Genomic DNA, 16,511 nt, shown 5'->3' with positions numbered 1-16,511 from the left:
TGCTTGCCTCTCTCTTCACTGCCATGATCGGCCTCGGACACATTCCGAAAGAGCTGTCCAAAACAATAATAATACCGATCCCAAAAAGCCGCCAGTTGAACTTGACATCATCTGTTAATTACAGACCCATATCTCTTGCCACAATAATTGCAAGAATCTTCGAAAAGGTCATCTTAAATTTAACGGAAGACAAGCTCAATACAGAGGACTCTCAAATGGGCTTCAAAGCTGGATGCTCTACTGATACGGCCATATATAGCATGAAACAAACAATCGAATACTATAAAGCCAGAAAAACAACGGTGTACGCATGCTTCCTAGACTTAAGCAAAGCCTTTGACAGGGTTTGTCATAATGCGTTGTGGAAAAAACTGACCGAACGACAAGTTCCACCACAAATTGTTAATATATTGAGAACATGGTACAACCAACAGGAAAACTTTGTCAGATGGAATGAAAGCCTATCAGAAGCAGCCAAATTAAAGTGCGGCGTTAGACAAGGAGGCTCAATGTCCCCAGTACTTTTCAACGTGTATATGGATGAACTTAGTAAAACACTAAATACGACAAGAATCGGATGCCATATTGCCGGGGTATGTATGAACAATATTAGCTATGCAGATGACATGGTCATACTAGCTCCATCGATAAGAGCGATGAGAAAACTTCTGGCAATATGCGAAGCTTACGTTGACAGTCATGGGCTGATGTACAATGCTAAAAAGTCATCCCTGCTGATATTTAAAGCAAATACTGGTCCCACTGTCATTCCACCCATACGTCTCGGCGGGGCCAACCTGACAATTTGCAGCGAAATCAAATATTTGGGGCATGTCATCACCGATGACCTAAATGATAAAAAAGACATAGAACGTCAAAGAAGAGTACTGAGTGTGCGAGCTAATATGCTTGCCAGGAGATTCAACAAATGCAGTCCTCCGGTGAAGAAGCAACTTTTCCAAACATATTGTATGAGCTTCTACACTAGCGAGCTATGGACGACATACACACAAGGCGTCATGAACACACTCCGAGTACAGTACAACCACGCATACAGAGCCCTATTTGGCCTCCCCTGGCGATGCAGCGCCTCACAGATGTTCACCGAAGGAAGGGTGCATGGGTTCGCTGCTTTGATGCGCCACAGAATAGCCGGGACGAGTCAGCGCTACCAGAGATCGGACAACACTCTTGTCCAGGCCGTTGCCCAGTGGCAGGGAGCGCCTCTACACCGGAGATGGAGAATTTCACTCAAGCCACCATAAAGTCCTAATGTGCACATCAATGTATTGATTTTTTATTTATTATTTTTATTTTCATTTATGTCTTTATTCATTTTATTTTTATGTATTATGTAAACTTTTATGGCAGGCAGAGCATTGCACACACCGCTCTGTCCAGCTGAAATAAACATTATTATTTATATAAACTTCCGATTTAGTTGTCCGGGTTAAGTCTTCCCCAAAGGAAAAACTTAACCCTTCCACTCACTTTTCCACAAATGATCAGCTAGTCAATCAACACTATGTAAGTGCATTATATAAGTAAAATAAATACAAAACAATACAAGAACAACAACACGTCAAATCACCAGATATCAAATGGGAAAAAAAAATTCACCGTCTCCAGATATTTTCATATCAGAGGGTTCGGCTCGGTAGAACTTCTAACAGGGCCTATAAATCCTACTGATCCCTCAACATAAATATTTAAAAAATCTTTTGTTATCCTACATGTATTCAAAATGACCGACTTTTGCATCTTTATATATAAATTTTTTGATAGATCTAATACGCCTAAATTTTTAATTAGAGAGCTAGGCCAGTAGCCGAAATAACGAATGGTAATATTTTTATAGTCTGAGAATGCCAAATTCTTTTTATTTCATTTCCTAAATCTGTGTATTTTCTTATTTTTTCACTAACAGATTTTTGAATATTACAGGAATTTGGAATAGCAACATCAATGATATAAGTTATTTTTTTAATTTTGTCATGTAAAACTATATCGGGTCTATTATGACTAATCGCTCGGTCTGTTAGTATAGTTTTATCATAATATATTTTATGAAATTCGTTTTCTAAAAATGAATTTGGTTCGTATTCATAATATGGTACTACATTACGGCAGTTAATCATGTTATGTTTAATTACCAAATTTTGGTGAATTATTTTTAAAACTTGATTGTGCCTAAATGTATACTCGGACGGTGCTAATATAGAACATCCCGATATAATATGTTCTATAGTTTCCGGAAAAGCCAAACATTTTCTACACAAATCATCAATTTGATTTGTATCTTTGATTATATGCTTTCTATAATTTTTAGTATTAAGGGCCATCTCAAAACATTTTTCGAAACTTTACGCCGATAGATGGTGTTATTTTCAATATCGTCTAATAAAACACTTTTAACACGTTATGCTTTATAATATTGAGATGAATTATTGGTTTGCGAACGTATATAAGTAATATTAATCTGTATAAATTTTTATGGTACCTATCATTACATAATCGTAGAAAACGGCTGAAAAATACACAATTTCATTGCAAAAAATACGTCCAAAAGACATTTCACGCAGCTCCGCGCGCGTTGGTACAGGAAATTTTTATTTACCCAACCAAAACCATTTGCGAAAAAGACTCCATTTCAAAAAATTTACGATGTTTCGCATGAGTATGAAAGAGACACGAGATAGAGGTTTGTTCAATTCACTAAACTAAATCAATGCCTGGGAAGATTAAATAATTTATAAAAGGAGCCGGCTAGGAACAACGGTATGTGTGCCGGGAGCTGGCGTTAACTGGACCTTTTTTTTAAAGGCCGCTTTTGCTAAATGGACATAATCATACCAAGCGATGTAGGTATATACCTACATAGTAACCATGTATTCGCGCGGATGCTTGCTCACAAATATTTCGCGAATAAGTCAAAAGGTTACACATTTTCTTACATTTCTATGGGGCGCATTCATCAAACCAACGAAGTGGTTAGAATTGCCAGACGGAGAAACAAATTTGTCATATGCATAAGTCAGAAAGGGCTCTCGACGTAACATCAAGCATCTAAATAATATAGGCATTGTTTTGAAATCAGCTCGCCACGTGCGTCGTAATATATGAGTGTCCACAAAGACGATGCCTACAGTGTGCATATGAAGTCGCCTTTTCACATTAAAAAACTTTTTGTATTTTGTAAATGGGTATATTTTATTTTCACAAATGACAAACATGTCATGTTAATAATAGTAAATCCTCTATAGGGCAGAAAGGTGATTGAAAAAAAAAACTTTTTGTACAAATATCTTATACACGGTGTCCATAAACTAGTTGTAAAACTGCCATCACAGTAAGCGGAAAGCGTTGCCTGGGTCGTGATGGAGGAATTAGCCAGCTGTGGAATTGAACTCACGATGCCTGGCGGGAACGACGATAGTAAAAGATTTTTTATTTACTTATTTATTTATTTTTTATTCTTTTCACATATTCTGTCCATATTTCTTTTTTTTGTAAGATCCTTTTTCTTTCAATGTTTGTTTTAATATTTTGTCCGATAGCTTGAATTGGTCTACTTTGTCCAATTAATTCATCATCTTTCTCACAGAGAAGCAGTCCTGGATTTCTCCACAAAAATTAATTTTAGGGGTCTCGTCATTCGAACACTTGTTTTCTTTATTTCCGCGCCAGTGTTTGTGGGAACTAAAAGATATAATATAAAGGCATTAAAGGAGTATAATTTTTGAGCAACATTAAATATGAATCACCCTATACCAAACGAGCGACATGGGTCATAAAATAACAAGCGTGATGGTTAGTTAGTTAGGTAGGTACCGAGAAAATATTTAAAAAATAATAAAATATTTTGAAATAATTTCATAATACTTACCTGTATTCCGATTCGCCGTGCTGACGTTTCATCCCTCACTCTTTTCCCGGAATACTGATGATTCTTATAAAGGGCACGCCTCATTTTTATGGAATAACAATGCTGTACAAAATCGAAAAAAGTCACTTCAAACCGCGGCAGACAATGACTGTTGTAGCCCAGCTACACTACTCGCGAAGTTGATCGAAGTTGACCGAATACGATAGTGTGGGCACGAACTTCGCTTCGCTTCGGTCATCTTCGCTTCGCTTCGCCCGACTTCCGATTGTTGTCGGTAAATGCGCCCGAGTCAAAGGACTCGAAGTTCGAACACGAAGTTTCTGCCCACACTACTCGGTTCACTTCAGTTCGCTTCGAGACGTCGTGTTTGGTGGTTGTGCGTGCGCAGAGTCATAGTGACTATACGTAATAAAATATGGCTTCTACACTGTGGTCACAGGACCTAATTTTTTTGTTCCTAGAAACACTCCAATCCGAGGCGGTTATTTGGGACCCAATTGAAAGGGACCATAAAGATAACTAACTAACTAACTAACCTTGAATAAACTTGACGGCCGGCATAGTCCAGTGGTAACGCATTGGACTGCCATTCCGAAGGTCGCGGGTTCGAACCCGGCGTGCGCAAATAAATTTTATTTGATTGATTTGTGTTATTTCACAATTAATTAATTAAAATAATATATAGTATATTTGCGGCACGTTCCAGAGTGGAAGATACTACCAGTATCGCCCTGGTGTAAGACCACCATTCAGAATTGAAACGTTGCTCCAAATGGCTTAAGCCGTGTTTAGTGACTAGATCTGAATAGCCAGGTACTTCCCCACCTTCCTCTTTCCCTTCCCCACTTACCTTCAGCCTCACAACATCCCCCAATTGGGGATGCCATAGTCTCACTGGCTCCAGACGGGAGCAGTTGGGACTCTTGTGAGGTATTCACTATAAAAAAATAAAAAAATAAAAAAATAAAAAATAACCATCACGCCGTTTCCCCGCAGGGGTAGGCAGAGAGGACGGACCGCCAAACAGCTCGGTCTTGGCACACACTCCTTGCCTCATTCACATTCATACATCGTCTCATACATACTCTTCTATTATTCTGACTCTTGACATGGCCCGACTCGAGTATCTGATTCACTTGATCGTGCCATGTCTTCCTCGGGCGTCCCCGACTTCTGCTACCATTCACATTTGCATCATATATCCTCCTTACACTCCTATCTTCGCTCATTCGCTCTACATGCCCAAACCATCTAAGCGTCCCTTTCTTAATCTTACTCATTACGCTTACATCAGCCTTGCCCTCTTTGCGGATCTCCACATTCCTCACACGATCAAACATGGTTTTACCACACATACGCCCTTGAGGTGATTTTTCACAAAAACGGCGCTTTACAAATTATCCAATTATTATTATTATTATTATTATACGCCTCAGGGATCTCATTTCAACAGCATTTAATCTACTTTCATCCTTTATTTGCCATTTATTTTGTGTAGCGGCCGCTTTGAATGAATGAATGAGAGAATGTGAATTGGCGGGCGTCTAGCTAGTGATAGTTACAGATTTAAGAAAGTTCTAAATAATTACAACCGCTCTCACTATAATTATTATACAGTTAATTTTGCCTTTTTTACTGCGTGCCAAAACCGCAAATGTTCCTTGCGACGAGTAATACTGGAACATTCGTAAAAAAGCAAAACGAACATTCTATCAGAATAACAAATCAAGCCGCGCAAATTGACATTTTTACTACAAATTTACTGACCACTTTAACACCGTAGGAATGGGCTAATAGCGTGCACGTGAAACATATGGCTCGCACATATGTTTGTCTCCTTCTAACACGGATTCGGACATTTCGGCTGGCGGTGCCCGCATAAAATAATTACTTTTGTTAATTTAATTACTTTGTTATTATAAGTGATAGAACAGTGAAATTTTCGTTCGCGATAAACTCATTACGAGTATTATTTTTTCGGTACTAAAATAAATAAAATATTATCTGTAGTTTTCAAATGTGGCTGAAAAATAGATTGTATGGGAATTGTCACATCTGTTTCACCTTAATGACTCTATCCTGAATTGCAAGCATAAATCCTTCTATTTCTGCGCTCAACTCTCCAATACTCAACCATTTGTTTGACTTAATTTTGTCAACATACGTTTGGTTGAGATAATTGAAGTGTTTTGCGTGTAAAATTTTATTTGACCAGGAATCTAATAATTCCTGGTTGGGATTTATAAAAATGTTGGCATTCTCATCGTATAAATTTAAAGGTGTAATATTTCTATCTGCCTTGCAAATTATTTTGTGCATTTCTGAGCTATGAGCTTTCCTATGGAAAAAAGTTCTTAGCATTTCTACCTGATTATGTTTCAAAGAAGTTATTTTGACTATACCTCTACCTCCTAAATTTCTAGGTAAATTAACTCGTTCTATAGCTGAATTTGGATGATGGCAATTAAACTTTGTTAGCGTAGTTCTAACTAATCTTTCTAAGTTATCTAAATCTGTATTAGACCATTTAATTATGCCAAATGAGTACGTTAATAGAGGTATTGCCCAAGTATTTATTGCTTTTACTAAATTTTTAGCAGATAGATTGCATTTTAAAATTTTCCTTATCCTAGTTTGAAATTTAATCCTAATATCATTTTTAATACTACTATGGTCTAATCTATTTGATTGTGGGTATCCTAAATACTTATAAACCTCATCCCTTTTCATACTAGTAATTTGGAAATTTCTAAATATACTCTCGTCCCCATCTACAATTTTGCCTTTCTCTATATGGATCGTTCTACATTTATCTAAACCAAATGTCATTTTGATATCATCTGAAAAGTTTTTAACTACCTCGATCATTTTCTCTAAATTTTGTTCAGAATTCGAAAATAATTTTATATCATCCATAAATAATAAATGCGAAATTGTATTACTCTCCCTTGTATAACCCTTAACTTTTATTCCAAACTTGCTTTTAATTAACATTTTAGATAGAGGATTCAATGCTAAGCAAAACCAAAGAGGACTCAATGAGTCTCCTTGAAAAATCCCTCTTTTAATTGAAATGCCCGGTATTACTATTTTCTTACCTTTTAAATTGATAAGTAAATTGGTATTCCAAAAGGACATAATATTTTCCAAAAAGCTAATAATAATGGGGTTAATTTTATATATTTTTAATACTTTGATCAGCCACGAGTGCGGGACACTATCGAAAGCCTTTTGGTAGTCTATATAGCAAGTATGTAAATTACGTTTTCGAGTTTGAATCTGTTTTAGAATTACAGAATCGATAACTAATTGTTCTTTACATCCCATATGTTTTCTGCGACAACCTTTTTGTTGTTCAGATAAAATATTTTTTTCATCTAAATGAGTATATATTAAATCTGTTAAACAAGAGGTTAAAATTTTGTATATTGTCGGTAAACATGTAATGGGTCTGTACTGAGAAGGATTATTAATATTTTCGCTTTTGGGTAACATATAAGTAATACCCTTAGTTAGAAAATTTGGAAAATTTTGAGGTTGACTGACAAATTTTGAAAGATTTTTTGCCAAAAGAGGATGTAAAGTAGTCAGACGTTTGTACCAAAAATTATGTATCCAATCGCAACCCGTGGCTTTCCAATTATGAGTATTTTTAATAATTTTGGCTAACAATTCAACCGATATATTAGAAAAACTCATTTGTTCAATACCTGAAAAATTGAGTTCTTCATTTTCTATCCATGGAGTTGACTCGTTATGTTTTATATCTTTACTCCAAATTTTAGTCCAAAAATCGCGCATATCTGATTCAGATGGTAACGGAATATTATTATTCGAAATAATATTTTGTTTATCGTCAAGTTTGGAATAAAATATTTTTTCATTTTTCTGAAATAATCTATTATTATTTTTTTTATTATACGTATAATTATATCTTTTTAATCTACTAGCTTTTACGCCTAATTTTTGTTTTAATAAATCCAATAAATCATTGATTATATTTTCATTATTATGACTATCAATGTTATAACCAAATTTTCTACAAATTTCATCTACATGTCTCAAAATTTTCCTACTTCTATTTCCATTTTTATATTCTATTACTCTAGCTATGTTACTTCTTAAAAATACTACATCATTTTCTAATCTGATCTGCCATTCTGGTTTACTATAACTATATGATCTATCGTCAGAGGATGATAATTTAATTCCTAACTTATTACAAACAGTAATCGCACTAGCGTATACTATTGTATGAAGATCTAAAAAACTAATTTCGTCAAATATGATTTTTGGTAAAATTATGTTATTTAATTCAAAAATTAATTTAGATAATTTCTTTGACGTATGCAATTTCGGTAATTTTGGTCTAACTGTTGGCTCTACATCTATATATCTGTTTATATTATTATGAAGTAAGTTAGCTAATTCTACTACATTTTCATCAACAAAGTTTAAATTTGCAATGTTGATTTCCCTAAGATTATAAATAACGGCTAAGTTATTTGAATCTACTGTAATATCATTGGACATTTATTAAAAGAAAGTGCCCGTTTATAACGCCTGCTCGCGTCAAGGCAAGAAAAATATTATTTTACATTATTATTATTATTATTATTATTAAATGGATTGGCGCGAATTTATGAAAACACAACAGAATTATAATGTTAACAAACTTTAATTTTTCTAAAATTGAGGGAGACACAGCCCTTTCTTTTGTATCACAAACCATGTTACACAAACCTAGCGTAGCCGGTAAACTACTTGAAAACTGGGATGTTTTTCTTGCCTTGACGCGAGCAGGCGTTATAAACGGGCACTTTCTTTTGTATCACAAACCATGTTACACAAACCTAGCGTAGCCGTTAAACTACTTGAAAACTGGGATGTTTTTCTTGCCTTGACGCGAGCAGGCGTTATAAACGGGCACTTTCTTTTGTATCACAAACCATGTTACACAAACCTAGCGTAGCCGTTAAACTACTTGAAAACTGGGATGTTTTTCTTGCCTTGACGCGAGCAGGCGTTATAAACGGGCACTTTCTTTTGTATCACAAACCATGTTACACAAACCTCGCGTAGCCGCTAAATTACTTGAAAACTGGGATGTTTTTCTTGCCTTGACGCGAGCAGGCGTTATAAACGGGCACTTTCTTTTGTATCACAAACCATGTTACACAAACCTCGCGTAGCCGCTAAATTACTTGAAAACTGGGATGTTTTTCTTGCCTTGATGCGAGCAGGCGGTATAAAATTAAGCGCCTTTCATTTGTATCGCACGAAGATAGCAACGGTCGTATTTAGCTCTTGTTAATGCATCAGTGATACCAACATAGCAGTGCGTTCCTAATGGTGGCGCATTGTCGCCACATCGATTCGCGAAGTGAATTTTGGTTTTACGCAATTGAAAATCAAAATGCATAATTTTCCGCCGCCCGACATGCAAAAAGTTTTCTTTTATAGTAATTAAGGCGAATATAAAGTTTTTTTTCTAAAAAATATTCGTAATAAGCGTGTCAGGCCCTATCCAAAATTTACCCAATGGTTTTGTGTTTTCCCCTCCTACAACACAGATCCTCTTCAAGACTCTAGCTTACTTCTTCCTTTCCTTGAAAAAATTCTCTGCACAGCATTCTTAAAGATGATGTAGTTCCTTATTTTTCCCTAAGGGCGTATTTGTACATTCGAGGATCCCACCACTTACCCGCCCCGGTATAGGTAACTTATGGTTACCCCTTCAGGGCTCTTGCAAGGATGCTAATTTTTTGTTAAGAACGACTCTACATTTAATAAGAACGAAGCTAAACCTCGAATGTCCCCGCATACGTTTTTAGGGAAGCAGTCTGCGAGTGCTTACTGTGTACAATGTTAGTTTGTTAGTAGAGTACTTGCCTCTGTTTCTATGTTAGTAGAAGGGGAGAAAAATAAATACAAAAATAAAAACAACTGGTGTAGACTGTTTGTCTACATAGTATGTGTATAGTAATTTAGAGAAAACAAAAGTATAAACGAAAAACATCTGGTGCTGGTCCGGAGAGGAGAGGTCCTATTTGTACAATTAATAATTGGCCTTTATCAATCTGCATTCAAGTTGAACATTTCAAAAAAGGCTTTTCAACTCTTGTCTAATGAATACTAAGGCGGCCGCTACACAAGAAAGTTTTTCGCGTAAGTGGCTTATGGAAGTGAATTGTGGCAAAATTTACAATTGCAAATGACATAGCAATTTATGGCAAGTTGCAGAAGTCGCAAGTGGCGTGATTTTTTGAGAAGAATAATAATAATAACAGAGTATTTATAAAGTTTAGTGTCATTTCACTTCAAGTCTGCTTTACTATAACAACTAAAAAACGGTAATTTAGTATTAGTGGTCATGTTCTTAAAATTATTCCTACATTGTGCCTTACCCAATACAGGGGGCCTACTCTGTATCTTTTGGGTTAACAAGCCAGTAAGTTCGTGGTTTAACCTTTCCTTGCCGGTGCTGTTAACTGGGTGAACATCGCCTCTAATTAATAGAATATCTGTCTAAATATACTAAACACAGAGCTCAAATTTTCGGTATTCCTCCGCAATACATTTATGCATTGCATTAAGTATTTACAATACATAAATATTTACCGAGTGTATAGCACCAGAGGACAAGGAATTTTTGAACACCGTAAGGGAAAGGTTAATACGCGTTTGTGACGTGGCTAAACCGGCGGCAGGAATGTTTCGAAAGATACAGAGTAGGCCCCCTGATCTAATAATATAACACTAAATATACAGTTTATACAAAGCGATGACAAAACAAAGAATAACAATGACAGCAGGACAGGACAAAACAAGAACATTAAAACTAAAACATAATATAAAACAAGAGGCAGTTTGTGCTCAGAAATGAGAATCCTCTGAGTAGACATTTAAAAAAGGTACAATAAGGAGGCAACCGAAACCAAACAATTACCGGAAATTTGAGAATATGGCTTATTATAAAATGTCCAATTGTGACCCTGCGAACTTACAGCCTTCTCACACAGATGCTAAAAATTAAAAGGCAGATTTTTATAGAATGTTTCTTCCTATAAAAAGTGATAAAAACTAGAACTTTTTTATTTGAACTAAAATCTGATTAGGATAAGAAGGTACATAATTTATCGGTTGGGTGTGAAAACGGTTAATCAGAAAAAAAACGGAAACATTTCTAAATCAATCAATCAAAAACCTATATTTTGCTGTGCACAGAAAGGTGTATTTCTATTAAATCAATATTTTTTTTTAGTTTTCCTGTATCGGTTGTGAGATAAGAAAACAATAATAGAACCACAATTTTAAATTTTAATTTTTTGACTTATCTGTCTTCTCACCCCGACCCACGAATTATCTCTCATAAACAATATATAATAATCAGCACTACAATGAATGTAAACGCAAATAAACTTTTTGATTCCAAAAAATTAAGAGAAATCATTTATTTTTCAGGTGATTAAAAGCTTTCTGAAAATGAACTTCCTTCTTTTTGATTATCGGTCCAATCCTTTCTAACCTCGATGTTTATATTTCTAATACGACAAATTCGAAATCGGTTGCCGTCATCTGGCCATCATTCGGATTAAATTAAAGATCTGGTATTGGGCCTCCATTCTTAATTCTGTCGTTAACGGAACAAAAGCGCCTGGAATTTTTTTGCTCTGGAGACAAATTTTATTCCAACTCTTTCTTTGGGCCCTTTCGTCTTTACTGACAATATTGAGTAGATAATGACAGCAGCGACTTGTTGTTGACAGGAAGCCATCTATACGTAATTAAACTTACAAATGTATTGGTCGCTGTGAGCACTTACATAAGTTAAACTTCCGAAAACTTACGTGAGCATTAATTACCATAAGTTAGACGAATATGTAAATGTACTTGTGTAAAGATAGCCTGATAAATAAATGTACTTGTGTAAAGCTAGCCTGATAAATAAATGGGTTCCATGATAACTCAACACAGTGACAATTAGACACACTTTTAAAAAGTGATATAAAGTCATTAGAAACGATGAAAAAAAAAAAATTAACCTAACCTAACCTACTTATCAGTTAATAAAGTTTTTGTTTCATCACTTTACATGACTTCATATAACTTTTTAAAGATGTGATGAATTATCATTGTGATGATATATCCGGTCACCAAATAAATGTACTTGTGTACAGCTAACCAGATAAATAAATGATTGTTGTTTTTTCACATAATTTAATTTAACCTTCTGATATTTATAATTATCAAGCGGCCGAAGAAAAATGGAGTTTCATCTAATCACTACAAAACGGTAATTCTAGCTTTCCTCCATCCTAGAATGATTGATCTTTTAGATATTATTTATGTTGTACTTATGGTTTATTATGGTTGTAACTCTTTACAAATTATGTATCAATTTTACATTGTCACACGATACATTTTATTGAAACTAACAATAAACAACATTTGCAACAAGTTATGTGTAGAACGGATATTTAACACTAGAGATAAAAATAGTGTATTTGTAAAATGTATAAACTTGCATGCAAATTCTAGATATTATTTTTTTATGTAGGTTATAGCGTAGTATTTATTTAATTTAGTAGCGATAGATATTCATTTTGAATAATTTGTAGAACTCTAAATTATTTTATATCAATAATAATAATAACAATTGAATAGTTTATATAGCGCTACTTTTGTGAAAAATCATCACAAGGGCATCATACAATTTATAATGAGTTTTAAATACATACTCAACCAAGGTTTGCTTTAATTAATTAAAAGATCAAGATATTTATCATCAGCATTCTGTAAAATTATTTGACTTTGTGATCGATAGCCCGGAGGGTAAAAGACGCTCGGCTAGCAGTTGGATAAATTGAGTTTGATACCCTCGCTGGATAACTGATTTACTCCCTTTTCAATACAAATTACGCCTAATTAAAAGGCGTGTACTATAAATATTAATTGATTTGTAGCTTCTTCTGAAAAAATATATAATTACCTTCTCGAAATCAAATTGAAATTTTACAGCCTAATTTTTAAATCTAGATTGTCCAATATCGAGAGAATGCTACGGTAGGAACTCCCGCCTCTCAAAGTTCCGGCCCTGTGAATCCTTGCCCACCCCCGCTGCCTCAGGGACCCAAGAATCCCCCCAATAACGGCAACAAGAACTTGCTGATAGCTCTGCTGGTTGGAGCGGTTTCTCTTGGAGGGGTGAGTTATATTATTATTGTTTTATTGAAAATTATGAACATCCTGACAATATTTGAAAATCTCCTACGTTTTTAATGTACATAATACTAATAAAAAACCGTCTCTGTTTTCAGTTATTTTACTCCGGAGTATTGGATGGTGACACTAAAAAGAAGGCGAGACCACTAGCCATAGAACAAGAACAGAAGAGGAAATGTAAGTTTTTTTATCGAAGAACTTTTTAACTCTTTGCACGTGGCCGTATCAACTGTTGTTACGGCAAAAAGTTCATAATCACACGCAGCTGTATCAACAGTTGATACGGAAACTTTGACGGCCGATATTCCAGCGCTCTTTCGTCATAAATGTATTTCTTGCTCACTTGGACATTCGTAGAACTATCACGATGCTGACATCTACAAGAATTTCTCAAATATAAACTTGTATTTCATAAAAAAAGATCGATAATCAAGTGCGCCTCTTCGCGCCTTTTAGTCCTTTGGTTTACATTTTTTTCAATGGATGGCGTTAGTACTAGTATGTCATTCATAATTTTTCATAACTAAAAATGATAAGTGATCATGGTGTCCCACTTGTGTCTATCAACGCAGTGGCCTAAGTACACACACGCCGAGTGAATGGCAGGACCACATTCAAAAGATACGGTACGTCTTTGTATGAGATTTTATGTTTTTGTTTTTATAAACATCTAAGAGTGTTGACACACGAGGATTTGTTTTCATATTGTGAAGAATAATCTATTCTGTCTATATAGTCCAATAAATCATGCCAGAATGCTATAATTTGACATTTAATTGCGTGCATAGGTATTTGAAAATATGTACCGCGTACGGGTATAGATAAAATGGAGCAAATTAACGCGTTCAAAAGGTTAATAAACCTTTATCATTACTACGGTGCTTCATCCATGAGTGGGATTTGATCTCCTCCATAAATGTTCTCCTCTGGCTGCCGTCAAGTCTCAAGTCCTCGATTCTTCCAATCCTCTTCAATTCCTTTGGGTCAATTCTGCTCCAATCCTCTTCCACACTGCAGTCCATGGTCTGCCTCTGGGTCATTTCCACTGAGTCATAATTTTTATTGCCCTATCATAAAAAACCTTCAGTAATTAGGAAGATTTTTAAATTTTTGCCTATATGTTTTGAATTTAAATTTTCTATTTCTAGGGAAACAAAGAAAAGTGACACGCAAACCTGCGTGTAAAGAAGATTTCCCCGCTAAGGTTCCCTATGTTCTCATCGGAGGCGGTACCGCGTCATTCACCGCTTTTCGTGCCATTAAGTCCAGAGATCCCAAAGCTAAGGTACAGTAAATCCACATATAAATCTTCATCAACCATGGTTTTTTTCATTTAATTTTTATTTCATCGTCTTCTCGTCTAAATTTATTTAATTATTTTGGGATGGTTTCCTGTTTTCTTTCGATGATAAGATTAGTTACTGCCTTGAGACAATTGGGAATTTTTCTAGGGGATCACACGAATTGTAAAATAATCACCAAAATATTCACGATTTCTGAAATTTTATTTCAGGTTTTGGTGATTGCATCTGAAGATTCCCTGCCGTACATGCGCCCCCCACTGTCCAAGGAAATCTGGAACCAGACTGAACTCCCCGAGGCAGAGAAACTGATATTCAAACAGTGGAATGGACAGGAAAGAAGGTGAATAAGTCCAATTATTTTTTAAAGAAATTGCATTCTAATTTGATTAGGAAAGAGTAATCCTAATTGGTATTTTAGTATGTACTTGTCTCCAATGTCCAAGCTTCCAAAATTGAGAATTTTGAGATATGTATTGCAGATGAGGTGGATGGAACATGTCATCAATAAAAATTAATATAAATAATAATAATATTTAATTTATAGAGCACGGCTTTGTGAAGGCTCACAGCAGGTGCGATTTTCACTAGATAACCTGTTTTTTTGGTGAATATAATACAAGGTCAGGGGAATCATACTGAATTGATTCACTACTGTGAATAAAAATCTTCCCATGTTTACTTTTCTATCCTGTTTTCGGATCATAATTTATAGTTCACAATATATTTTTTGTTAGACGTTTTAAAGATCTTTTACATTAGCATAAAAACATATTTGCATTGTTTTAATATTCCTTCTAAAACATAAAAAAATTGTCAAAATATGTTTGAAACATTCATTAATTTGCCAAAAGTTGATCAGTGAATACTGTTAAAAAATAACATCTCTAACGTGTAAAATAATGTGTTTCCAGTTTGTACTACGAGCCGCCAGAGTTCTATCTGGACATGCAGGACCTGCTCACCGCCCCCAACGGAGGAGTGGTGGTGGCCACTGGCTGGGTGGTGTCCAAGGTCAACCCCTCGGCCAACACGGTGGAGATCGAGGATCCGCAGACCAACTCCTCCTTCTGTATGGAGTACGACAAGTGCCTTATTGCAACAGGTGATACTCACTAACCAGTGGATTGTTTTACGAGCACACGTGCTTGCCAATTTTTAGGACCGTGCTTAGCGCTCGCGCACATGTGTGAACTCTAATACCGTCCACGCTGAATTTTTTTTGGATGCGATTTTTGCGCAAAGTGGATAGAGGAGAAAATCAGAATCGCTTGCTCGTGTACATTGTACTATTTATTTATGAATTTATGAAATAATTTGTTTGTGAATATCAAAATTCATTTATGTAAAATGGCATTGCAAAAATGAAAATATTGTATTTTTCAATGTAGTAGATTATCATTTCTTTGAAAACACCTTTTGATTGTCGTTTTTCATGTAGGGTATGTATTCAGGTATATGTAGCTCTGGGGAACATCTTACGATATAAACATGAAATATAATAAGGTACATCATTTGGTAAACAGAACACAATTGCAAAAAAATATAAATCTTAGTGTTTATTTCCGTGGTCGAGGAGTAAGGCTCTCGACTAGCAATCCGGAGGTCATGGGTCAAATCCCGGCATGCACAAGTAAATTTTATTTGATTATTTCACAAATTACTCGTTTAAAATAATATATAGTATATTTGTGGCATGTTCCAGAGTGGAAGATACATCAGATATCTCGGTATAGCCCTGGTGTAAGACCCACCATTCATAATCGAAACGTGGCTTGAAATGGCTTTGGTCGTGTTTGTTCACCAGATCTGAATAGCCAGGTACATCCCCACCTTCCTCCTCTCCATCTCCTTTGTTCATGTTTGATCGTGCTTTAGTCGTGTTTGGTGACCAGATCTGAATAGCCAGGTACATCCCCATCTTCCTCCTCTCTATTTCCTTTCACTCCCCATCTTCCCCTCCCCACTACCTTCAGCCTCACAACATACCCCAATTGAGGATGCCATAGTCTCAAGGCTCCAGGTGGTTGGGAGCAGTTGGGACTCTTGTGCGGTATTAACATACAATATAGTTGTCTAGCAAGTTTAGTGTCAACATT

General features: G+C 35.5%; 1 protein-coding gene across 1 annotated transcript in view; it reads left to right on the top strand.

The window, feature by feature from the left end:
- LOC149409141 (apoptosis-inducing factor 1, mitochondrial-like) overlaps nt 1-16,511 on the top strand; it is a 37,598-nt gene that overhangs the window by 3,566 nt on the left and 17,521 nt on the right. Inside the window, exons 3-7 of the mRNA XM_089650123.1 lie at nt 12,926-13,093; nt 13,207-13,288; nt 14,260-14,396; nt 14,625-14,755; nt 15,327-15,517. Of these exons, the coding sequence (XP_089506249.1) occupies nt 12,926-13,093; nt 13,207-13,288; nt 14,260-14,396; nt 14,625-14,755; nt 15,327-15,517 (709 nt within the window). The remainder of the gene's footprint in view (nt 1-12,925; nt 13,094-13,206; nt 13,289-14,259; nt 14,397-14,624; nt 14,756-15,326; nt 15,518-16,511) is intronic.

The sequence above is a fragment of the Hesperophylax consimilis genome, unplaced genomic scaffold (genome assembly GCF_061612785.1).
Source record: "Hesperophylax consimilis isolate HC1 unplaced genomic scaffold, BYU_Hcon_1.0 scaffold_35, whole genome shotgun sequence".
Lineage (NCBI taxonomy): Eukaryota > Metazoa > Arthropoda > Insecta > Trichoptera > Limnephilidae > Hesperophylax > Hesperophylax consimilis.
Note: the sequence above shows the minus strand (reverse complement) of the source record. Positions and strands in the feature narration are given on the sequence as shown.